Source organism: Mus pahari, chromosome 6, assembly GCF_900095145.1.
Source record: "Mus pahari chromosome 6, PAHARI_EIJ_v1.1, whole genome shotgun sequence".
Classification (NCBI taxonomy): Eukaryota; Metazoa; Chordata; class Mammalia; order Rodentia; family Muridae; genus Mus; species Mus pahari.
The window spans coordinates 1,199,863-1,223,846 of NC_034595.1; the positions used below are offsets into that span (position 1 = coordinate 1,199,863).

The window sequence follows — 23,984 nt, forward strand, 5'->3', positions numbered from 1 at the left end:
TGTGATGTTTGTGCAGGAATAGAAACCCTGACTACGACAGCTGCTTACCAACTGGCTGGGGAGCTGGGTGGGCTGCTGCCCTGCTCGCCCTCCCAAGCCTACCCTGTTGGCCCCACTGGACAGAGGCAGGCCAGGGCGGGCACTTGCTTCAGGTCCACTGTCCAGGCCACATCAGGTTCCTCAGGGTGGCAGGCAGGGGCTCCCCTGGGATGTCCCCAGTGGACTGTAAACAGGAGGCAAGCTTTAGGCACGAGGCTGTATGAGCAGGGCGGTCTCCACACAGATCCAGGGGGCAGCTCAGAGGGGCTACTGTCTGGAAAGACAGGTACCCTGAAAATGTAAGCCTTGAACTTGGGGTGCCACCGAACAGTGACCAAGGTGCCAGAGGGTGCCAGCGGGAACATTCCTGACACCTTGTGCCCAGGAGCCCTGGCAATGAGACGGCTTCTGTCCTAAAGGGAGTGCCATCAGCCGCAGGGACATTGCTTTAAGTCATCATGGCTCTGACAGGAGAATCGGAAGGTCAGGGCCACGCTCAACTGCAGCCTGAGTTCCCAGAGACCTGGTCAGAAGACGAAATCCAAACGGAACGGAACCGGTGGTGCCTCAGAGACTGGTCAGGTGACCCGGCGAGCATCCCTGCCTCTCTGGCCTGTGTGTGAAAGTGCTCTGTGGGGCTGTGACACAGGCTGGCAAGCCTGGGAGACTAAGGCCTGGAGAGGGCAAGGGCCTCGTCCAGGGTCACACACACTTCCGGCCCAGGGCTGAACTCTATCTTCCTGCCAGCAAAGGTGAGAAAGGCTTTGGGGACAGAGGGCTCCATCAGCTGTCGCCTTCTCCTTCGTCCTCGCTGACACAGCCCTCGGGCGGCGCTCTGCCCCGGGATGCCCGTCTCTGCAAGTACTCGGCTTTCACCAGTTCCAGCTCACGCAGTTCTGCCTCCAGTCGCTCTCGGTGGGCTGCCCGAAGCTGCCGCAGTTGTTTCATGGGAAATGGGTTCATGTCATTGAAGGCTATGCTCATGAGCTTCCTGAAAGGAAGGTACAGTCAGCCAGGGCAAGGGTTACCAGTTTCGGGCGGGTCCCGACACCATCCACCCTAGAATGGCGGCCCTGCCTTCTGGAGCTAACCTTCCGGGTGGGGGGTGGAGGGGGTGAGACCATTCCCACCTAGAGCTGAGGCTGGAGGGAGCTAGGCAGGTACCTGATCCAGTAAAGGATGGGCAGCTCTGGCGGGCTTCCTGGAGGAGGCACATGGAAGCTTAGCTTTGAGGGTAGGGGTCAGGCTCAAGATGGTGGTAGCAGTGGAGGAGGGAGCCAGGAGGCTCCTAGGGGCAGGGCCAGTGGTGGGTTGGTTGTCCCACCTCCTGGGTATTGATGGCAGGGTGAAGGTGGGCTTTGAGCTTGCTTGCCATACCGAGGGGGTGGGCAGCTCACCGGCTGTCGCAGATGGTCTTGGTGAAAAAACGTAGGTACTGGTAGATCTCCAGGCTGTCCTGGAGTCGCAGGATCGCTTCCTCATTGTACTTGAAGATGGCCAGAGCATATCGGAACACCACCTAGGGCACACTGGGGTTCAGGTGGGGTACAGGCCCAGGCAGGTACTGTTGGCGGGGTGCAGGGGGGCGGGGACAAGACTCAGCGATTCCGGGAACATGGAGGTTTCTGGCAGGCCAGAGTGGAAGCCTAGGGCCACGGAGTGTGGGAGGCAGCGGGAGGGGAAGACAGGTGACAGGAAGCCCTGAAGGGAACACAGCTTGAGACTCTGCTTTATGCCTGGTCTCTGAAGCTTGAGCTCTCCACAAGACACAAGAGACACTGCCCTGCTGCAGTCAAGGGCGGTAGTCCCAGTAGCATCTTTGCTGGTGGATCGCCTGGTGAGGTCACAGGCAAGGCTTGGACCAGACCCAGGCTTCAGAGGCAGGGCCGCTACTTCCTCTCATATTGCACAGAGCACTTCACGGCTTAAGGAGCTGAGCTCTCTGGTATCACAGAAGGCAGGTGGCCGTCTTTCCATTCAGAGGGACCAGGCATACTTACCTTAGTCCCTTCGTACAGGAAGGCATCCCAGACTCGCAGGAGGATGTCACTGATGAGAGAGTCGGCAAAGACCACAAGGAACCAGTTGAAAGTGATGAGAGAGAGGTCGACACAGTGCTGCCCCAGGTGCGCAGTCAGTCGGGGCAGCTTCTCCGAGAGGAGGTCCTGGAGCACCCGCTGGTCCGCCTGGGAGGCAGAGGAGGCCTGTCAGCGCTGCTGGCTCCCTCTCTGCCTGCCCTTCAGGCCCCACACCAGAGGTCCTGGGCGGGCCCGTCTTGTCCTGGGGGTGGTGCGTGTGTGTGTGTGTGTGTGTGTGTGTGTGTGTGTGTGCGCACGCGCGCGCATGCGCGCGCGCGCGCGCGGCGATATCACCATGCCTCCATGTTGGGTAGAGCAACAGGCTTTGCTATGGTCTCTCCGTGGGTTAGTCCTTGGCCCCTTCACCCAGCCAGTGTCCCTGGCAACTAATTTGTTTCATGTTCTCAGGAACAAAAGAGACTTTTCTAGGCAGCTTCTCTAGACCCATATTGGTCTGACTCTTAAGATGCTTGGCAGACACTTGGGCTGAGGGCCTGGGACAGATACTGATGTCACAGTGTGTCCTGCTACATCAGGTGGCAGGAATCTAAAGCAGGAAGCTGCAGGCCACAGCTGCTAGTGACCTCTCCTGGTGGCTCTGCCTTATTTATTTCAGTGGACGTGGCTGGTTACTCCTGGGGCAGCTCCCTCCTCCTTGGCAGTGACCTGATCTGTGTCCCCTACTGCTCTTCCTTGCCTAGAACTGCGACAGTGCTCCCTGTGCAAGTCTGTCCAGACGTCAGTGGTCAGTGTTGGTGAGTACTCAGGGACATCCTCTCTCCCTCCCTCCCTCCCAGGCATGACATCATCAGAGCCCCATGTGAGCCACCACATCCGTGGTGAAATGGGACCAAGAACTGCCTGTGATCTACAGTACAGAAGTCAAGGCAGGGGCAGACTCCTCCCTCTGCTGGTAACAGGGGACACTAGGTGGGGTCCCCGGCTGCCTATCTTCTCTTTTCTGAATGTGGCCAATTCTCCAAGGTCAAGGTAAACCAAAAGCAAGCTTGATGCTGGTGCTCAATGCATCTCCCTTTCAGAGATGTTAAGATGCAGCAATGAGATATGGTATTTCCCAGCTGGCCTTACTGTAGCAGGGCAGACCTAAGACATGGTTCTGACCAAAAGAAGGCAGAAAGGAGAAACTTCAGACTGAAACTCCAGTGGCCACCTGTCTGTTTCTGGCATACACCATGGCCATAGACAGTGTTGAGGGTGGTACAGCCCTCTTGTAACCAACAGGCAACGAACATGAGGATGGTGGAGCAGGCAACAGGGGAGCCTGACCCTGCCTCATCAAGGGCCATACTTGGTCCCTTCCTCTCCATGAGGCCAGGTGCAGTCCCTTTTCAGTCTGAGCTGGCTCTCTCCTTGCAGCTGCACTTGATCCCTGCCATCCTAAAGGGCACCCAGGAGGAGCGGTGGGTATCAGACACGGCGGCAGGAAGGAAGAGAGCTGAGGAGGGAGAAGGAAGGATGGAAGCTGCAAGGCAGAAGGGCTGCCTCAACAAGAACGGTTGGGGGATGGGATGTGACTTTGCACTTGCAATTCTTAAGCCTCGGGTGGGGCCCATGTTCCACCCCCCTGCTCACCTGGGATGCAGTCAGTGTCTTGCTGTAGTACTCAGCCGGCAGTATGGTCTCCACAATGGCCACCAGGCACCAGAAGGCACTCTCTTCATCCTCTAGGACCAACAGGGCGATGGCCGCCAGCCTGCACAGGAGGGAGGAGCCAGGAGTGACCCACAGCCGTTGCAGTGTTGCATGGCAGAGACAGCATCCAGGGTCCTGGGGAGACCTCTAGACAGCACTGGCCTAGCCCTAAACCCGGACCAGGCTGGTAGTCATGGCGCCCGGGGTGAGAGGTTTGGAGGATGCTCAGGTCGACTTCCGGAGCCGTGAGGACCAATTCAGAATGAGGCTCTGAGGCTGGGTTGCCTGGGTGGCAATTATGCTAAGGACTGTTTCCTGGGTGGCCTTGGGTAAACTACTTAACCCGTCTCAGCCTCGGCCTCCTCGTAAGCATCAGGGCTGGGTGAGGACCAGTGTTGGCAGTCAGCACGCTTGCTGTCCACCCAGTGCATGGCACACAGCCAGTGCTCGGTAAGTACTGGCCACCTTCGCCTTCACTGGCAAGCTTTGAGAGCCTGTGAGGGACACCGCCCACCTGTCGGGGCTGTGGGGTCCCAAAGGAGAGCAGACCTAGTTCCCTACTCACTGGCACACCCTGTGCTGGGCACACACTGCTTTTCCTCCTATGCGCCCTCACCAGTTATGAGGTCCTGCTGAGACCAGGGTGGGGCAGACAGACAAGTCTCGAGCTGCGTGGGGACATCTCCCCCAGAGAAGCACTCTGTTTCTTCCACCTTCCCGAGGGGACACATCCAGGCCAATCCAAGAGACCCCTCCCCAACACGGCTTCCATGGACCCTGGCAAACACACAGCCCGTCCCAGACACTCTTGGAGGCTTGGAGTGCTTCAGCAAAGCCTCATGACATTCTTGGGCAACAAGCCCAAGGGACATTCTGATACAGGGACCCTGGAACCATGGGGCCCTTCTGTATGTTACACATCAGGTCTGGGAGCAGCCCTCTTCAGGGCATCTGTAGGGAGAAGGGGGCTGTACTGGAAGTCATGGGCTCTCTGTGGACTTAAAGAAGCTTTGATTTTTATTTTGTTTTAATTTTTTTAAAAAAGTCTTCCTGCCAGGCGTGGTGGTGCACGCCTTTAATCCCAGCACTTGGGAGGCAGAGGCAGGTGGATTTCTGAGTTTGAGGCCAGCCTGGTCTACAAGGTGAGTTCCAGGACAGCAAGGGCTACACAGAGAAACCCTGGCTCAAAAAACCAAACCAAACCAACCCAAAAAGTCTTCCTGACCTTTAAAAAAAAAAAGATTTATTTATTTTATGTATGTGAGTACACTGTAGCTGTCTTCAGACACACCAGAAGAGGGCATTAGATCCCATTACAGATGGTTGTGAGCCACCATGTGGTTGCTGGGAATTGAACTCAGGACCTTTGGAAGAGCAGTCAGTGCTCTGAACCACTGAGCCATCTCTCCAGCTCTGATTATTATTATTGTTGTTGTTGGTTGTTATTATTATTTTGAGACAGTCTCACTATATAGCCAGGCTGGCCTAGAACTTGCAATCCTCTGGCCTCAGTCTGTGGGTGCTGGCATTGCAGGTGCACGCCACCCCAGCCTGCACTGCAGAGCCCTTTCAGAGCCAAGTGTTTATGCGTCTTGGGGTTCTTCATGGATTGGATTCATGACTCCCATTTTCTTTTGAGGTTCATGACTTAGCACAGGACTGTTTCTCCCAAAACAGAGAGCGAGCGCCCTTTCTCCTTTCTCAGCCGATCGCACAGGGAGCCAACCGCCCCCTTGCTCTGGCTCTGCCTTCCATGTGTATTTACACAAACCCTCTGAGCTGAGTGCCGAAAGAGAAAAACAGCCACAGGTCTCCTGGGACATCGGAGGCTCTTGGAGCAGGGGGAGGGGACCTGTAGAGGTCACCAGGTTCAAGAACAGAAAATGTCCTGTGTGTCAACTACCACTCTGTCGGTGGCCAGGGGAGACTATGTAATCGATCATGGAACTTTTGGCTGTTGAGCCTGGACACTACCTAGACATTCCTTCAAGCAGGTCTCTAGTAGTTTTTCTGGTTACCTCTGGTCAAGGCAAACATCTTACTGCACAGATGGGGACACCGGAACTCAGAAGGCAAAAGTGGCCATCACTTAAGGTCATCTTGGCAGAGGGGACCAATCCCGGATGCCCAAGTCCAGCCTGCTGCTGTCTATCCTAACCCACTCTTTCCCACAAAGCTCAGGATGTCCTCAGTTTAGGAACTCCAGTCTGTATTGTCTTAGACTTCTGCATACAGATGGCCAGTTATTGGAGGGTAGTCCCCGCCAGGGCTCACCACTGCTAGGGGAGGAGGGGAGTACAATGGAACACCACCCGAACGGGCCTGCAAAGGCATGTGCAGAGGGCGGCAAGAACTACATTTAGCACACTCACATTCTCATAGGGGAATGGACTTCAAATGCTTGCTCTGAGCTGGCAACACACATCTCTGCGTTATCTGTAACCCTAGGAACAAGCTGCCTTAGGTGAACTGTTGATTCTGCCACAGTGCATGGAGTTCTAAGATTGACCACTAGATGGCGACACAGACAACCATAAGGGACTTGCAGCTGCAAAAAACATTACCTCTCTTGAGATCGAGGCAGGCTCTAGTGTACATAGCTTTCTATTTAAAGCAACAGTATAAATATTTGCGTGGATACCAATTATGTGTGCTTGCATATCAATTTAAGCAAAGGCAGCCTCGAGAGATGCACTGAAAGGCACCTGCCCCCTTTTGCTTCACGTGTCCTCCTGTGGCCGCCTTCTTGTTGGTCTTACTTCCCTGTACACCAGGGTATTCTGTTCCCGAGGCTTCTACCATGACAGCTTTCCCTGTCCCTTAGCCATTGGCCAACCTCTGGAGTTTAGATCCCCTGTGTGGCTAAGGCCCCGGCCTCTATAAAGGACACACTGGATCGGAAAAGCTTTGGGGTGGTCCAGCATCCCCTGTGGCCCAGTTCTCACTTAGAGGGTGGGTTGTAGGAAAGGACTGGGCATGAGCCAATCCAGGGCCAGAGGCTGCTGGGCTGCCACGCAGTGAAATTCTGGACAGCTTCTATAACCTCAGGTCTCAGCTGGAAGATGGGGCCCCCACCTCTACCTGCAGGGTCAGAGCTTAAAACTTACCTAATCCCGGAGCTTCTGGTCCCTCACAGCTTCTGTTTCCATTTTTTTTGGAAAGTTCTGGGGGTTAAACTCAGGGCCTTGCACATGCTGGACAAGCATCCTACCACTGAGTCACAGCCTCAGGTGCCTGCCTTCCTTCCTTCCTTCCTTCCCTTTTTTTTTTTTTTTTTTTTTTTTTTGAGACAAGGTAGTCTCGACTCTAGTCCAGGCAGAAAGGCCGTGAACTTGTGACTGTCCTGCTTCTGCTTCTTGCGGAGCCCCATCTTTATGCCCCCTCGTTATTTCGGTTAAGAATTCATCAGCGTTCACTGCTTTACTTGATCTCTCTCTTTTTAAATCAAAAAAGAATTACTTACTATTCTTACGTGTCTCTGTGTTCTTAAATGGGTTCATGTGCACTATGCTCATATGCATGCCCATGAAGGCCAGAAGAGGGCGTCAGATCCCCTGGAACTGGAGCTGTGGGCGGTTTCAGGCCACCGCGTGGCTGCTGGGAACCTGAGCCTTGCCCTCTGACATAGTTTAACTGCTGCCAGACTGTGCTGGCTAGAGCTTTGTCAACTGGACACAGCTAGAGTCGTTTGGGAAAAAGGAATTTCAAAGGAGGCATTTTCTTAATTAGCATTTCCTGTGGGAGGGCTTGGCCTACTGTGCGCAGGGCCACGTCTGGGCAGGTGGTCCTAGGTGTTGTAAGAAGGTAGGTGGAGCAAGCCATGGGAACAGGCCAGCAAGCACCATTCCTCTGGCCTCTGTCCCCGCCGAGCTCCTCCTGGCTCCCTGGAGGCTGGACGATGACTGTAAGATGAAATGAACTCTTTCCGCCTCAAGCTGCTTTTGGTCCTGGTGTTTTATCACAACAATAGAAGCACCAAGAATGCCATCTCTCTAGACCCTCTTAAACTTTTTTAAAAAATTACATTTATGTGTGACTATGTATGCACGTGCCAAGTGTGTGGAGACCAGAGGACAACTGTGGGAGCTGATTCTCTCCCCTGCCATGTGTATTCCATCCGGGGTTCGAGTTCAGCTGACCCCTTTACCTTCGGGCCGTCTTGCCTGTCCCCTCACAGATTCGCACGTGTCCCTTCTGGAATTGAACGTATGTAGAAAGGACTGCACAGGGTTAGTGAGAGCGGGAGGCCGTCTAACAGATGTCGCCTGTCCCAGGCAGCACAGCGATAGACCCTGACAGTCTAGCTGAGACAGAGGTCTGGACTGAGCTCCGGGACTGCTGGGAGTTTAACTCACAAATCCCAGAAATTACATGCACATGCTCAACTTCACTCACATTTAGACTGGAAATAGAAATACAGAAAGTCTCTGCCCCTGGGACCCATTGAAATATGAGTGAGGGCATTCTGAGCGCTGACTCTGTGCTAGATAAATGTCACGCATCACCTGCTCTGCAGGGAGAGCAGGCAGTCTATGTAAGTCTTAGCTTGAGGATATGTGTGCTCAAATTATATTGAGTCAAACTTGCTTTGGGAAATATCGGAGACTATGCAATTTCTATGGCAATAACCAGGGGACTCATGAGAGTCCCCCAGTGTTGGAGGGGACAGCCACCTCTACCAACAGAGTGGTTGTATCCTCAATGCGATCCCTCTCCCTCTGTTGTTGACCAGAGTCAAACAGACAGTAACCCAGGGAGATCCGCTTTCTGAGCTGATAGCACTCCTGCAAACACGGGACCGTTCCTAAGACCCACCGGACATTCTGCAGGAAGTGTGGCAAGCATCAACGCCAAAGGCCTTCTGGGGTCTGAGCTACGAGACAGAGGCATGCTGGGAAGAGAGGACTGTGTTCTCACCTGTTCAGGCCTTGGCAGTAGCCAATGGTGGGGTTCTGCCAGGAGAAGGCCAGAAGCACCCGGCGGAGCTTGTCTGGGAAGCTGGAGGTCGGGCAGGTGAAGTGCTTGTTGGTGGGGAAGGTCCGATTGAGGTCCAGCTCAATCTGACGAGCCGCAGGGTGCTCACATGCCCGGCCCCGGGCTAGAAGCTCTTGGTAGCAGCCGGGAGCCTGCAGGTGCTGGACACGGCGGTGGACCAGCCACCTCCAGACGCGCGGACGGTGCTCTCGGGGCACACCTGCCCGAAGCAGTTGCTTGAGCTCGGCGGAGGGCACGAGCTCCGTCTGGGTAGCCCAGCGGTCCCGTAGTGACCTCTCCACAGCCTCGAGGGCCAGCAGGTGGTGGGAGCGCACCTCCAAGGCCTGGATCTTGGCTAGCAGTTTCAGGTCTTCCATCTCGTAGTCTGGCACCGTCAGGAAGCCATAGTCATCGTACTCGCTGATGGCAAAAGGGCCATGTTAGCACGGCTGTCCCTGGATGGGCTCGCACCCTGGGTTCACTGACACCGCTCCAGAGCCTGGCCTCAGTTTGCTTATCTGAACAGTGGGGAGAACCTCCTGAAGATGAGGGCAATCCCCTCGGTAAACAGAAGAGCATATATGCAGCCCAGGAGAGATGCATGTACTGGCTGCAATTCACTGTGTGGGCTGTGTGGGCCACCTTATCCATCCCCGGGGAGCCTGCGAGGTGGGGCTCCTTACCCACATTACGTGGGGGCTGAATACAGAGAGCAGAGAGGCAAAGTGACTTGCTTAGGGACACAAAGCAAACCTGGCAGATGACTGCCAGTGACCCCGGAGCCCAATAGACACAACTTCCTGCTTGCTGTGCCCAGCCAGGGTTTGGCTGCAGGAGGCAGCTTGAGCAATTGTGGGCGCGGTGGCTACGTGGTCTGTGTGCCTCCAACAGGTCCGCCCCCCTCAGCTGTGTGTCCCACATCCTATGTGCCTGAGCCCGGGGAGCCCACAGCTGTGTAGTGCTGGCATATGTGGTCAGGCGACAAGGATCTCACCATTGCCCCGCAGTCCCTCCCTGGTCGCCCACAGGGTTCACCTGACGGGGCTGAGCCCCACACTGTCCGCCTCTCCTGCTTCCCACTGCAGTGCCTCCTGGATCAGCTGCTGCAGCAGCTCCGGGAAGTCGCCAGCCTCGGCCCCTGCTGCCTCCTGCAGCCTCCGAAGCCCGGCCAGGTACTTGCTTTCTACCTGGCAGCTCCTGGCTTGGAGGTAGGCACACTGCGAGAGTGGAGCAGTCGGTCAGGGCTCTGGGCTGCTTAGGCTACTCCCTCCCTGGTCTTGGGTCTCATTCACTTCCCCGCTGTAAGCCATGGCTTCCTTTCTCTATCTGCAGGTCCAGGAGAGGGGTGGGGCAGGGGAAGCAGAATTGGGAGGGCCCAAAGCTATTCATGGCTCTGGTAGCTTAAACATGGGTAACATGGGGTTTCCTCAGGAGCCTGGCAAGGACCAGTGAGCCTCATGTAAAGCCTTCCCTGGTACTGGGCACAGAGACAGCTCTGCGGGCTCAACCCTCAGGGCTCCCCCTGCAGCCCTCACTGTCTACTTTCCTCCTTAGGCTTTTGGGGACCCTCTTCCTCAGCCTGAAGTGTTCCCCTGCACTCCCACCCCTATCTCCACTTCAGTGAACAAGTCAGCCGGGTTTGGGTGAGTCCGGTGTGCTCTGGGCCTTGCTTTTTGTCTCTGTGAGACAGAGACGGTGGAATTTTGGCATGATTGCTGGGCCAGCTCAATTTTCATCTTGGCCTCAGGGCTGAAGCTGCAAACGCTACCGTCCTGCCCAGGCACCACCTGCATGTGTTGGCGGGCACTTTCAATCCAACCCTCTGGGGAGCCGTTGGCCTTCCTACCCTTCTGGTCTCTCCCTGTCCACCTCTTTCCTCTCACTGAGAACTTCTGTGTCTTGTCTCCAATGCTGCAGGGATTCTGGACAGAGCCTCCAGACCGACCTGTATGCCACGTCTGCCTTCTACAAAGCTGCCACAGGCGTGACAGACCTGAGAGATTAGGGAAGCGGAGGTGGGGCGGCAAGGGGCAGGGAGTGGAGGAACACGGGTGCGGCCATCGGCCCGGTACCTTGGTCAGCAGGGCTTTCTCCTTCTCCGCCACCTTCCTCCAGATCTTGGTGACCTGGTGGATCTCAGAGTTGAGGAAGCGGTTCTGGGTCCGATATGCTTCCATGTCATCCTGGAAAAAAGCAAGGTGGGTCAGCAGTGGTACTGCAAGCATCCTGCTCTGGGCAAGTCCCCCTTAAAGGAGCTGCTGCTAAAACTTCCTTCCCGAATGACCCGGGGGGGGGGGGAGTGGTAGGGAGCACCCTAGACCTGGAGTTCAACATGGCTGCCATCACCATTCTTAGCCTCTGGTAGCCCAGGCTGGCTTCCAGCTCACTGAGTTGCTGCAGAAGACCTTGAATTCCTCCGCATCCTGCCTCCCCCTCCAACATTCCAGGATACGGCCTGGTCTCCTGACACACAGCGCAGGTGTGTGGATAGCCCCTTGCTAAGCATCACTTTGTACACACGCCCGTGTGATGCTCAAGGGTTTTGCATACTTTTGACCAGAGGACTCAAACCCAGCCTGGGTGGCATCTGAGGACAGGCTCTGCCCACTGCCGGCCCCTTCTCTTTCTTTTCTGTTTTCCTTTCTGGTTTTGTGTGTTTGTTTGGACAGGGTCTCATGTATCCCAAGCTGGTCTTGAATCTGCTACAGAGCTGAAGCTAGCTTTGAACTCCAGACGCTCCTGCCTCCATCTCCCAAGCCCGAGACTGTGCAGTGAATGCAGTCGTGGGTGCAGTCCTGAGCAGAACCACGTCAGGGATGCCAGTGCCAAGAGTCATTCTCCCCTGGTGCGGCTGCATATAATGAACCCATGCTACTGGTGCATCGGCGCATGGTGGCTGTCCCAGCACAGCTCCTCTGGGCGTGTCTGTCATTTCCTTCCTTCCCGTGTTGTCCCTGTTGGGTCCATCCCAAGGCTGTGCAGGTTATGCATATACCACCACACATGGCTCTCCTTTGCTTCCCTTGAGATGTCCTATCATGTATCCCGGGCTGGTCCCTAACTCCTCCCCCTCCTCCTGCTCCAGCCTCTAGGACAGCGGGGACACACAGGTGTGCACCTCCATGCTGAGTTTTTAGACACTACTGGGAAATTTTCTGTAGCCGACTAAGTTCTCTCTCTCTCTCTCTCTCTCTCTCTCTCTCTCTCTCTCTCATATGTGTGTGTGTGTGCGCGCGTGTATGTATATTTTAAAAGATTTAATTATTTTACGCATGAGTGTTCTATCTGCATGTACATCTGCATGCCAGAAGAGGGCATCAGATCCCAGTATAGATGGTTGTGAGACACCCACTGTGTGGTCCTGGGAATTGAACTCACGACATTGCTCTTAACTGCCAAGCCATCTCTCTAGCACCTTTTAAAGTATGAAGCTATGGTGATAAATAGCTCTGAGCACTGAGCTCTCCCTGGACAGTCCAGCACACGGTGGCAGATGCTGCCTGAGCAGAAGCTGGGTGAGCCACAGGAAGGTCCATATAGAGCTACAGCTGTAGCTCACTGTCTTAGTCAGGGTTTCTATTCCTGCACAAACATCATGACCAAGAAGCAAGTGGGGGAGGAAAGGGTTCATTCGGCTTACATTTCCATACTGCTGTTCATCACTGAAAGAAGTCAGGACTGGAATTCAAGCAGGTCAGGGAGCGGGAGCTGATGCAGAAGCCATGGAGGGATGTTCTTTACTGGCTTGCTCAGCCTGCTCTCTTATAGAACCCAAGACTACCAGCCCAGAGATGGCACCACCCACAAGGGGTCCTCACCCCTTGATCACTAATTGAGAAAATGCCTTACAGCTGGATCTCATGGAGGCATTTCCCCAACTGAAACTCCTTTCTCTGTGATAACTCCAGCTGCGTTAAGTTGACACAAAGCTATCCAGTACACTCACAGTCTTTTGTTTTCCATTGAGAACAACATTCCAGAAGCCATTCAAGCATACTGCCCGCTCACATCCCCTGAGAATGCAGGCTTTCCTTTCCTACTGGGGAAAAGTCCCAGGCTGTTAGTCACTGCCACAGCCCATCTGTTCCCTCAGTCTGCTTGCTGTAACTGACTACGGGGATTCTTATCCAGCACCTGGGATAAGCCACAAGCACCTAGGTGAGGTGCTTAAATTGCCTGTCAGTCCTGCAGTCCCACTGTGTGCCATCTGTGGGTCAAGTGTGAAAGTAGCATTGTTCCCATTTTACAGATGAGGAAACAAGGATCTAATGGTGAACCCCTCAATGACGCAGCTGGTGTGGGAAGAAAGCAAGGATCCCAACCTGGGAATGTTCAACCCACGGCAGGCACTCAGCAACCAGCACTGCCTGCCGAGAGACACGCAACCCTGCTCCTCGCTCCCAACCTCCCAGGCTGAGCACAGGCACTCCGCAGACTTTGAAAATATGGATTTGTCACATAGGGTGGCCGTTTCCAGGTCAAAGGGAAGGCAGGAGGTGCCCAGCTAAGGAGGTGGGTGTGAGCGCCCCCCTGAAGCACAGTGGGTGGAAATGGCGGCTGGGCAGCCACCAATCAGCTTGGTGCCCTACCTTGAGTGCTCTCCTTGGCTCAGAACTGTAGGGAGGAAAAAGAGAGACCTCAGAGAAGAGAAGAAGCCACACAGAGTCAAAGCAAAGCAAGAGGACAACATGCAGGAGGAGCCCAGGAGGGGAGAGCCTGCTGCCACCTGCGAAGAACCAGACACTACAGACTGTCACGGGAAATGTTTGTGTGGGAGAGCCTGAGTCTACCATGCTGTCTGCTGCTGTGTGATCAGAACCCAGCTCCCCTCGTGGGATAAGAAGCCCTTTCTCTAAGACTGGGTGTCCTGTCTCAAGCAAGCAGGAAGTGTGAGCACTCTCTGGGCACATGCTGATAAAGGCCAGTTAATGGGCCTTCTGAGGGCTACGAACTAAGACACACTTAGTCCATGCAGCTCTGTCAGGCCCCTGTTCTGGGCTCAGGAGCAGGATCTACAAGCATAAGATCCCAGGATGGCGAGTCTCCTCGCAATGGACCTTAGTGACAAACGACCTTCCCACAGATGCAAATGAGGGTCACACTCTGGCTCTTAGGGGAGGCAGGATAACAAGTGGCCCTTGGCACTCCAGAGCCACCTGAGCGATCTTTGTCTCAGCACTGTGCTGATCTATTGGGTCCAAAACCATGGACACCCGAGGAGGAAGGAGGCAAGAAGAACCAGGGCATATAGGGTAACAAGAATCATTCCCACCGCCACACGCATGGCAAGAGCTTTCTGGCTGCTTGCCCTTCTGGTGTATTCCTAAATATAGCCCTTGACTCCAGGATAACAGCCATCCTGCCCCTACTAGTTTGGGGTCTCATGTCCCCTTCCTTCATTCTAAGGATTCTTCAGTCTCAGGAAGAGTTAGGCCACATCCCACAGAGGAGAAAGGACTTGACCAAAGCCAATCAGCTAGCAAGGCGCAGAGTGCAGGACTCAGCCTCGGGGCAAGCTTATTTCACAGGGTGAGCAGTGGCCATGCTTGACCACCCCGTGCTTCTCCCAGAAGCCTCTCCTTTCTCTCTCCCTCCCATCACCCAGCAATTCTTTGGTCCCAGTTATAAAACATGGGAGGCCACGGGAGGCCACGGGAGGCAGTGTTTGGGACAGTCCGGCTCTGGCTCTGTGTGCCGTCCTTAGAGACAGCGAGTGAGGTCAAGAGCACCCATCCTTAGCCTCAGGCAGGCTGCTGCTTGGGCCGCAGAGACCCCGTGGCTCACAACAGGCATCACACCTTAAATAATGTCCCCAGCCCTCCTGTCACGGTTGGTTCCTGTGAGCTGGGGGTGGCCTGAGGAGAGATGAGACTGAGAAGGGAAGCAGAGCAAGGCAGGGAAGGTGGCACAGCGAGGCTGGAAGAGCTTGTGTGCAGAGCAGATAGAACAGTCCCAGACCTGAGCTCCAGCCCCGCCCTGCTCCCACCTCTGCACCAGCCGCTGGGCAAGCATCTTTACTCCTGGCGCCTGAAGCTGGACAGTGGGAAGCTCCCATCTGTCAGCCACTGCCTCGCAGGGTTAGCCCAGGCCAGACAGAGCTGATAGCGCTAACTCTGAAGACAGTACTGGCGTGTGGGGAGCCTCAGTGGTGCCTGCAGCCCTTGCCTTGGGCCAGCCACAGCCAGCACAGGTCACTTGTTAGACGTGTGAGACTGAGCTGAGGGCAGCCTGGGAGCCTTGGGCATCCTGGGTAACAGAGTGGCACTGAAGGGGGCTGTGCCACCAGGCTGCAGACTGGGCTATGCTTGGGCTCCTTCAGCTCTAAATTGATAAGCTGGGAGCCTGTTCATTCCTCACGCGGCATAAAAGGTCACACTGCATCTGGTCTGCACAAGCCGAGGGGTGGAAGAGGAATTTTCCTCTGGCTACCTAGTTCTGGTTAGGATGTTCCAGAATGAGGGGCGACTTCTGCCCCGACTAGAAGTCCACTCATGGCATCCTCCCCCGTGGCGAAGAAAGCATGCTGGGTAGAGAGGGGGCCTACCTTCAGATGCTCCATCTTCTCCTGCTGGCTCAGGAAGTCGCTGTCAGCGGGCTGGGCAAGGTCCTCCGTGAGCTTCTGGGCGAGCTTGCAGATGACCTGCTGCTTGGCCTGGTTCTTCTCCATGAGCAGCTGCACGTTCTGCTGGAGCGCCTGCACCTGCTGCTCCCGCAGGCCGGCCTCGTGCGCCAGGCGCTCACGGCCCTGCTCCAGAGCCTCCACCCTCTGGTTCAGCTCCGCGATCTGCCGCACCTTGTGCCGGACCAGCTCCAGCCGGTCTCTGTCCTCGGCGGCTGCCAGGTAGGCACTGGAGGCTCGCTTCTCTTGCTGGGCAGCCTCTAGGGCCTTGTGTAGGATGATCACCAGCTCCTGGGTGGGAAGGGAGCAGGCGTGAGCGCTAGGCAGGCAAGCACTATGGCATACTATCTCATGCTGAGGGCCGCAGAGCCGCCCACCGTCACCAGCTCAGACTCACTGTTATCTGGATTTCACAGTGCAAGAGAAAAATGGAGATTCTACGGGTTACAGCACTCAGAGGCTTCTCTGTTATGGGAGCTGAACCCACACTCCGACTTACACATGTCTACTTCAGAGAAGAACAAACTGAAGCTCAGGAGAGGAGAGTTCAGCCCTAAGGCACCAGACCCCAGAGCCTGAGCTTAGTAATGGGACTGGGGTGCAGAGGTGTGGCATGTGGGTATGCCTCTTGCCTCTCACTCTGAAACTGTGGCATCCCTTCTTGCCACGGTAGTTCAGTCTCCAGAATCCTCAAGATGGCATCTGTGATGGTTCATCTTGACTGTCAACTTGTTGGGATTTAGAATCACCATGGAAACAGACATCTGGGCATGCCTGTGAACCAGTTTTTAGGTACGAGGTTAACTGAGGTGGGGAGACACACTTGAAATGTGGGGGCTGGGGTTGTGGACTGAATTCAAAGGAGAAAAAGGGGGAAGAGAGCTGGGCGTGCATTTACCTTCTCTGCTTCCCAGTACGAATGCCAGGTGATGATCTGCCTCAAGTTCCTCCTGCCAGGACTTCTCTGCATTGATGGAATGTAACTTTGAACTGTGCCTCAAAATAACCCTTCTGTCTGTCTGTCTGTCTGTCTGTCTGTCTGTCTGTCTACCTGCCTGTCTATCTTTCTTTCTTTAAAAAAGATTTATTTATTTATTTTGAGTATGTGAGTACACCATTGTTGTCTTCAGACACACCAGAAGAGGGCATCAGATCCCATTACGGATGGTTGTGAGCCACCATGTGGTTGGTGGGATTTGAACTCAGGACCTCTGAAAGAGCAGTCAGTGCTCTTAACCACTGAGCCACCTCTCCAGACCAACCCTTCTTTCTTTAAGGTGCTTTTTATCAAGTTTTGTTGCAGTAACTGGAAAAGTTAGGAATACAGCATCCAAACAGCCACGCCCAAGCAAGCTGAGCCAGGACTGGGGGAGAGATCCAGGACACTCACCAAGCAAACTCAATCTCCCTGTGTGTCACCTTCAGCCCAGCAATGAGAAACACTGCCAGTCCAGGAAGCAAGTGCTCGATGGCTTGGACACAGCCTAGCCTTTCCTCCTCTGACCTCAGTTCCGCAGTGCTTCACGGTCCCTGAGATCTCTAACTTCCCAGGACCCAGGCCTGCCACCCCAAGGAAGGGAATGAGTGGATCCAGGGCCAGAATCAGAGCTTCAGGAGCCAGGCAGCCCAGCAGCCCGGTGCAGGGAGGCCCCACAGGCCACCGTTCTGACCCCATGTACTTGGAATACACATTCTCTTAGTGAGACCTTAACTATGCCCACGCTGCAGGGTCCCAGTCAGTAGATCGGCTGGATGGAACTAATCATGATTCCATCTGGGAGACCTGCTGGACGGAGACCATGCCTGAGCGGCTAGTAAGACCACCTTGGATCTACTGACAAATCTCTAGTTCTGGACTGTTCTCGGGGCAGAACTTTACTATTAGCTCAGGCTAATACTGACGTCAAACTCGTGATCCTCCTGCCTCAGGCTTCCAAGTTCAAGAATTAATCCCACACCATCATGCCAGGTGCTGTCGCCCAGAAAAGGATGAGGATAGTTCCTACTTCCGAGGACTGCAAAGACTGGCAGTAAAGACAGGCCACTGTAGGGGGATGGTGAGAGGGGGGCAGGCAGGTTTGGTGGGGCCCGGTGGCTTCTGCCTGGGGTAGAGGTAATGAAAGACCCTTACACTAGACAACGCGGTAAAAACAATTCGTACAGCCTTGAGGGTCAGAGGTGGTCAGCAGCCGGTGGGAGGTGAGAGTGGGCAGCCTTTCCAGGCTAGGCCCCCAAAGAAAGCCCAAAGACAGCCCGAACAAAGGGCAGGGGGTCGGGGGCAGAAAGGGCAGGTTTGAAGCCTCATGGGTGTGGCCAGCAGGTGGGGTGGGGACACGATTGCACACCAGACCACTATGTCTGGAATGTTCCACAGTGGAGAAACGGCTTCCTGGGGCTCTAGTGAGAGATTAACACTCCTGTGGCTCCAGGGTCTAGCTGAGCCTTGGAGATGGCCCTGGGTCACTGCCGGGTGAGTCTTGCTAGCCCATAAGTATCTTCCTCTGCTTCGGGGGGATCTGGGAGCCAACTCATTGCAGCCAGTGAAGTCCTTCCTTCACCTGGTTCCTGGCATCTCCAATCAGGCTTCCAGCCAGGAACCACCACCCCACCCCATCCCCACCCAGAAGACATGCTTGGGAAAAAGGAACCTGCGGAGAGGAGGCGGCCTCACAGGAAGCTCAGAGATACAGGAAACCTGGAGGCCAGAAAGACCCTGGTGGCCCTTCTGCCCAGCCACCGGGGTGTCACCTGGAGACTGAAGCCCAGGGAAAAGCTAAGGCTAAAAAGTCAGTGGGCCGGAGCAGAGGGTCCCCAACCAGGGCCCTGGCTTCTCATGTAGCCTCCAGAATTCGCCGTGTGACTAAGGATGGCCTTGACCATCTGGCCATCCTGCCTCCTCCTCCTGAGTGCTGGGAATACAAGGGTGGGCTTCACATTAGACCCGTACTCTACTGGCATGGGCTCCACCCCAGCTTAACATCACAGTGTTGAAGTTAGCAGCACCCACATGGGACATGTCAGGAACACAGGATGGACGCAGCAAAATCCCCTGCATCCTGGGCCCCTGTGGAGGAGCAGCTGGGTGGTTCTCAGGTTGCACGGTCATACATCATGAGCAGTGCCTGAGGACCGATTCCAGGAAGCAGCAGATCTGGTGCCTCGACTCAGTTGTTGTGTGGCCTATCTCAGGTTTTCAGACCTGGTCATGAGTTGTTTCCTTTTCCTTTTTTATTTTTTTGTGGAAGATTTATTTTTATTTTTTAATGTATATGAGTGTTCTGTTTGTACACCTGCATGCCAGAAAAGGGCATCAGATCCCATTACAGATGGTTGTGAACCACCATGTGGTTGCTAGGAACTGAACTCAGAACCTCTGGAAGAGCAAGCAGTGCTCTTAACTGTTGAGCCATCTCTCCAGCCCCCTTATTTTCCATTTTAAAAGCCAATATGTCACCCTTTTAAATCAGCCTTTATTTTGCTGATTTATGTGCACCCATATGTGCATGGCCACGTGAAGTTCAGGACAATGGCTGGGAGTTAACATGGGCCTCACTCTGCTTCATATATTGATTTGTGGTCCCACTGGAAGCTATTAAGAGGGAGAGGGGAGGAAACAGTCCCTTGGGCCACTGGGGCCTTTGAGAGGTGCATAGCATCAGATAAAGTCATAAGGATAGAGTCTCTACCACTGGTTCCTGTTGATGAACAGGGAAGCCAGAACACAAACATGCACTTGCACACGCACACACGCGTGCACACGTGCACACACGCACACATGCACGCACACACATGCACGCACACATGCACACACACACGTGCGCGCACATGCACACACACACATGCACACGCACACATGCACACACACACGCACGTGCGTGCACATGCACGCACACACGCACACACGCACACACGCACACACACACACACACACACACACACACACGCACGCACGCACGCATGCACGTGCGCGCGCACACAGCCAAGCACACCCTCTTGTGACGCCATGTAATGCCCTGAATTGTCTAAGAACTCTGTCAGTAAGGCATCCCAGGTGTGGCACTTCAGCCTTAAAGCTCGTGTTGGTAGGGTGCTTGCCTAACATAAGCCAAGAGTGGCTGTGAGCACCCCAGCAGTCAGTGGAACCCTGAAACACAGCAAACCTTTCTTTTGTAAAGCAGCCTGCCGTAGGCAGATTCCCACAGTCACAAAGAACAGGCCAACAGACCTAACTAAGGAGGGCAGATCTAGCAGGGGGCTTTCAGACTCGCCGCTTCACAGTGCTCACTTTCTCAGAATCAGAAGGTGACAAAGACCTCAGGTCCAGGCAGAGTGGCCTCAAGAATTTAAAAAGTGTCAAAAGCTTTTCCTCAAGTTGTGTCAGTCAAGCTGCCTCCCAGCCCTCCTCCCAAGTCAGGGCCAAGTCCTGTCTGAAGACAGGGACTCTCGAGTTCTGAACCAAGGCATCTCAAGTGAGTCCACATGGCCACCTGACAGATGGCCACCGCCAGCCAACAGCCAGCCATCTGCCAGGTCAGACAGCTTTCAAACTGGGTGTGACTGTCAGCTCAGGGGCCTGAGACACCTAGACAACCCGCCACCTGGTGCTGGCTCCTGGAGTCTAAACCAACCTCTGTAGGTCGAACGATGGGGTTGGTGAGATGGATGGTGACTTCCTGGGTATCAGTCTCCAGTGGGCCCATTGCGATAGGGAGGCATTGAGAGTGTGCTCATGTTTTCCAAGGTCAGTCCTGGGACTTGTGTGTGATGCTACGCCATGAAATTGGGGAGGAGAGGAGGTGGCCCTGGCTGTGGACAGCATCAGACCTCAGGGAGGTCACCACCTCTAAGCGCCACTGGGCCAGGCTCAGAGAGAGGACTGAGTGGCGGTGGCGGCTGCCACAGTAAGCTCTAGTGGCAGGCATATCAGACTCCAAGCCCACGTTTGACCTCTGGGACACTTGGGTCTGGAGAGCTCTCAGACCCTCAGATCTTCAGTTTCCTGTTCAGAAAGGGAGGGTGGCATCTGTGGTAAGAACTACAGCTGATGCTCACACTGCCCTGTGTGTGCTGGGGCCACGACATGTTAACATGACGGTTAGCATACTCTATCTTCTCTTCCCCATAGGTCGGCAGCGTCTTCGAGGCCAAGGGTTTGGTCCCCAGTATGCTTTCCACAGCAAAATATTGAGGCACGAATTCTCACCGGGCCACTGAATCCACTGGTGTTCATCTACATCAGCGGTTCTCAGCCTTCCTAATACGGCGGCCCTTTAACACAGTTCTTTGTGGTGTGGGGACCCCAACCATAAAGTTGTTTTAGTTGCTACTTCATAACTGTAATTTTGCCATTGTTACAAGTCATAATGTAAATATCTGTGTTTTCTGATGGTGTTAGGTCACCCCCAAAGGGGTCATGACCTCCAGGTTGAGAACCACTGACCTACATGGTTGGCTGACCTAAGATATATTGTTATTTTCTCCTGAGGTTAACTAGACCCCTTACCCACCCAGGAAAGCATCTCATGGGTGTTGCCCCGGGGAGCACACGCCCCACCCCAGCCTGAGTCCTGTGCAGCGAGGGTCAGAGAAGGAAGCAGGAAGGGGCTCAGGCAGCTGGGGCTTAGGCGCCAGCTTCTGTCTTCCTCACATCACTGCTAGGCCAGGAATGCACTTCCTGGAAGCTGACAGAATCACTCGACCATCTCCTCAGAGCCCGGGGAGGGAGCCTGCTCGTTGTAAGGCAGGAGGAACTGACACTTCGGGTTGGGAATACCAAGCTAAAAGCCTGGTGGCCATACATGCAGCTGTGGTGCATTGTGGGTTGCCAGGCTCAGACCTGGGCCTCTCCAGAAGAATGACCATAAGTACATTTACATGAGGATACGGGCTGGGTGGTCAGCAGACACGTCACAGGCAGAATGTAGGCCTGTCTGCTCTGGGAGTCGGGCTAGCCTGCCATGCACGCATGAGACAGTGAAGTGCACTCGTACTAGAAGTCAAAGGCTAGACCACAAACCCTTTCTCCCTGCCATCTTTCTCAACAAAGAGAAGGTTTCCTGGAAAGTTACCCAGTAAAAAAAATCCACATTTTGAAAGGCCTAAACAACTTCCTCATGACTTTCTCTGTCTGAATGGGGTATTTCCTGGCAATCCTTGCTAGCCTCTAAGACTCTTGCCTTCGTTTATGGAAGAAAGGCAGGGAGCCTCCAGAGGTTCACAGGTCTCCCAGGGCCTCCTGAGCATCTTTGACCACTTGTTATCCCTTAGAAAGAAAGGCTAGGTTGGGGGCGAGCTACCCATGTGTCTAGGAAGAAGGGACACGTGGCAGCAGGACAGGAACCTTGTACAATCTGCGTTTCTCTTCCATTTTCTTCCAAGTTTGGGTGAATCCAGGGATCTGAAGCCGTTACAGTCAACTGAATATCTTTTAGTGACAAGGACAGGAGGAAAAGACAGATCCCTGGGCTCAAGGAAGACGTGAGCTCCCACATTACTGCTATGTCCCCACATTGGATGTCACATGCAGCAAGTACCTGTCTGAGTGTTCATTTAGCTTCCTCTGCTATGCAATGCATGCCTCGTTTGGGCTGGGCCTGTGACCTTCACTCTGTTCTTTCCCAACACCAGCACACTGCATGCACGCTGTGGGCCTGAGGTAAAGACGCATGAAGGAAAGAAACCTTTCCAATTGCCATCTACCTCACTGACTGCAACCCCTGGCCTGCTGTGACGGGGCCAGGTTAGAAAGTCAGAGAGTGCTCTTCTCAACTGCCTTCTCCCCACACAGGGCAGAAAACACAAGAGGGATCACAGGGAATGGAGACTCAGCTATAAAGACTTCGTGGGGGACGGAGACTCAGCTATACCGAGCACACGCCCCACCGCTGCCTGAGTCCTGTGCAGCGAGGATCAGAGAAGGAAGCAGGAAGGGGCGCAGGCAGCTGGGGCTCAGGCGCCAGCTTCCGTCTTCCTCACGGGGGGGGGGGAGCCCACCCGTGTCTCGCGGGCTTCACGGTAACAGCTGTAAGACCTCTGCTGTCGTTATGCTAGAGAGAGGTACCTGCCCAGGCTGCAGCTCCCCTACACCTCGGCCACTGATGCTCGCCGAGGCACAGAATAGCCTTCCCCATAACCAACCCCTGCTCTGAGGTGAACGAAGCCTTCTGAACATGTTAATGCCCTTTATTTTCCACAATGGCTACACATCCCCCTCTGCAACTGCTACAGTGAACTTCCATATGAAAATGACATCCCCTTTCCTGTCACTGTTCTTTGCCACATCTTGCCAGTGTTGTCTTTCCTCTGCCAGTCCCTCAGGTATCTGTACACAGTCAGAAGGTACGGCCATTCTCCTTGCACACTGGAGACCCCTCCCAAGATCCTGCACCCAGGCAGCACCTTAAGCACCATGGTCCTCCATGTTGGGTCAGACCATCCAAGTCCAAGAGGCATCCAAGACTCAATTATTAAAGTAAGTCACCATACCTTTGGTGGCCCCCTAACACCTGGTTTGTGACAGTATGCTTCTGAGTTACTGAGAGCGAGGTACTTCTGGCCTCTACAGTTGTCCTTTGAAGACCACAAACTAGCCGTGCCAGGTTGGGATGAGGCACTGCTCAGAGGCCACGGGGCACAATGGGGCTCCTGGGAACAGGCTGGGGCTCACCTTCTGTGACTTGAGCTCTTTGCTGAGCATCAGCACCTGCTGTTCCAAGGCCACCACCTTCTCCTGGGCTGTGCGGCTCCGAGCGAGTCCATCAGAAAAGAACGGGAAGGTGTTGCTTTGCCGCTTGGGTTTCTGCGTGGGACCCGAGGGCACAGAGGACCTGGGTGCAGACTTGGCAGGATCCTCTGGCTCTTTTTCTGCTTGAGAGAAACATGGACGTCAGGATGGGCAGACCTACAGGTGCCTTACCCATATCTTCAGGCAACAGCATCTTTCTGCATTTTCCTTATGAACTGGAAAGGGGGAAATACACTTTGCTGATTTATGAATGATTACTAGGAATTCTGCGGGAAAGATGGCATTAAGCCACATAATAGTGTAAATGCACTCAATGCCACTGAATGGTGTAATGGAAAGTAATAAAATGGTAAATTTTGTTATGTATATGTATTTTACCACAATAAAACACCCTAACCCAGTGGTGCACTGTATCCCAGCACAGGAGGCAGGGGTAGAAGACTGTAAGTTCAAGGTCACTCTCGGCTCCAGCAAGTTAGAGGCCTGGGATACATGAGACTCTGTCTCACGGGGAAACCAACGGAATCCTTAGTCTTCACCTGGAGCCTGAAGAGGGAGGGGAGCCATGTGAGCCTCAGCAGGTAAACAAAGGTAACACATCTGGAGAACAGACACCTGGAAGATTCTGGAGCGCCCCTCCCCCAGCAGTATAAACCTGAGTCAGCCTGGGCCGGGGGAGGGGACTGACCCACCCAGCTATGGAGAGAAGAAACACACACACACACACACACACACACACACACACACACACACACACACACACACATTAAGTTCCAGCTTAAGCTTCTGTGCAGCTTTTAGGACTCTGCATCTGTACTGGGCACTATCTTTGGCGATACAGTTGCTCTTTGGAGTCACTCCTCACCCTTTTAAGTAC

The 23,984-nt window shown here is 54.4% G+C and overlaps 1 protein-coding gene across 1 annotated transcript in view; it reads right to left on the reverse strand.

The window, feature by feature from the left end:
- Positions 1 to 23,984, reverse strand: part of Tbc1d2 (TBC1 domain family member 2) — a 43,031-nt gene continuing 19,047 nt past the window's right edge. The window contains exons 5-13 of the mRNA XM_021200998.2: positions 23,030 to 23,226; positions 15,289 to 15,654; positions 10,817 to 10,927; positions 9,780 to 9,961; positions 8,688 to 9,164; positions 3,711 to 3,831; positions 2,040 to 2,225; positions 1,437 to 1,558; positions 1 to 1,030 (exon numbers count right to left, since the gene is read on the reverse strand). Coding sequence (XP_021056657.1) covers positions 823 to 1,030; positions 1,437 to 1,558; positions 2,040 to 2,225; positions 3,711 to 3,831; positions 8,688 to 9,164; positions 9,780 to 9,961; positions 10,817 to 10,927; positions 15,289 to 15,654; positions 23,030 to 23,226 — 1,970 coding nt within the window. The 3' untranslated portion in view covers positions 1 to 822. The remainder of the gene's footprint in view (positions 1,031 to 1,436; positions 1,559 to 2,039; positions 2,226 to 3,710; positions 3,832 to 8,687; positions 9,165 to 9,779; positions 9,962 to 10,816; positions 10,928 to 15,288; positions 15,655 to 23,029; positions 23,227 to 23,984) is intronic.